The sequence below is a fragment of the Wasmannia auropunctata genome, unplaced genomic scaffold, assembly GCF_000956235.1.
Source record: "Wasmannia auropunctata unplaced genomic scaffold, wasmannia.A_1.0 LD333141.1, whole genome shotgun sequence".
In the NCBI taxonomy this organism is placed as follows: domain Eukaryota; kingdom Metazoa; phylum Arthropoda; class Insecta; order Hymenoptera; family Formicidae; genus Wasmannia; species Wasmannia auropunctata.
The window spans coordinates 1-657 of NW_012029749.1; the positions used below are offsets into that span (position 1 = coordinate 1).

The 657-nt window shown below is 51.4% G+C and overlaps 1 protein-coding gene across 1 annotated transcript; it reads left to right on the plus strand.

Annotated features, from left to right (window-relative positions):
- Nucleotides 1-84: 84 nt before the first annotated feature.
- LOC105460061 lies at nt 85-631 on the plus strand (the record flags this gene model as incomplete). The annotated part of the gene is made up of 2 exons (XM_011706508.1): nt 85-194; nt 294-631. Coding segments are annotated over exons 1-2 (399 nt in total), but the record flags the coding sequence as incomplete, so codon positions are not given.
- Nucleotides 632-657: the final 26 nt, after the last annotated feature.

A 657-nucleotide genomic window follows, 5' to 3' on the forward strand; every position in this document is an offset into this window, starting at 1 on the left:
GGCACAAATAACGCAATCGCGTGTGTACTAAGGATTAATCGTTGCTCTTTTCACCAAGGTCACTTTGTAGTCGCAACTGTGTTGATTTCAGGACGTTAAGACGCAGCAGCTCAATCGCGGCTTCCTCGCGACTATGGGCAACAACGGAGTGGTCATAATGGGCGATTCGCAGACGATACAATTGGATGAGAATGGTTTGTAGAATTGCCGTGTTTTTTTCCCCTCCCCCCCTTTTCTGTTGTGCGTAGGAGTTCTGTGGAGTTTGATCTGTCGTTTCTAACAAAACACATCAGGAGAGATTAAAGTCGTAGAAAAGATGGACACGGAAGAAACGCAACCAGATCAAAATTCTCTGGATTTCAAGATGCCCGAAGGGCTCGTCGGCGACGTCGGCGGCGGTGCGCAAAGAAGGCTGCAGCTGCAGCCGTCGCAGGGCTTGATGGCTATCCCGATATCGAACGCGGACCGCAAGGCGGCGTTGATGGAGAAGAACATAATCGCCGTGCTGCCGGACAGCTCCGAGCTCCTGGACGGCGAGACCACCGCCACCCTGATCGACGTGGATCGTATAAATGAGGCGGAGGAGCTCGACGAGGTTGATCTGCTGCGGGTCAAGCGAGAGCTGTGCGAGGTATAACGAAAAAAAAAAAAAAAAAA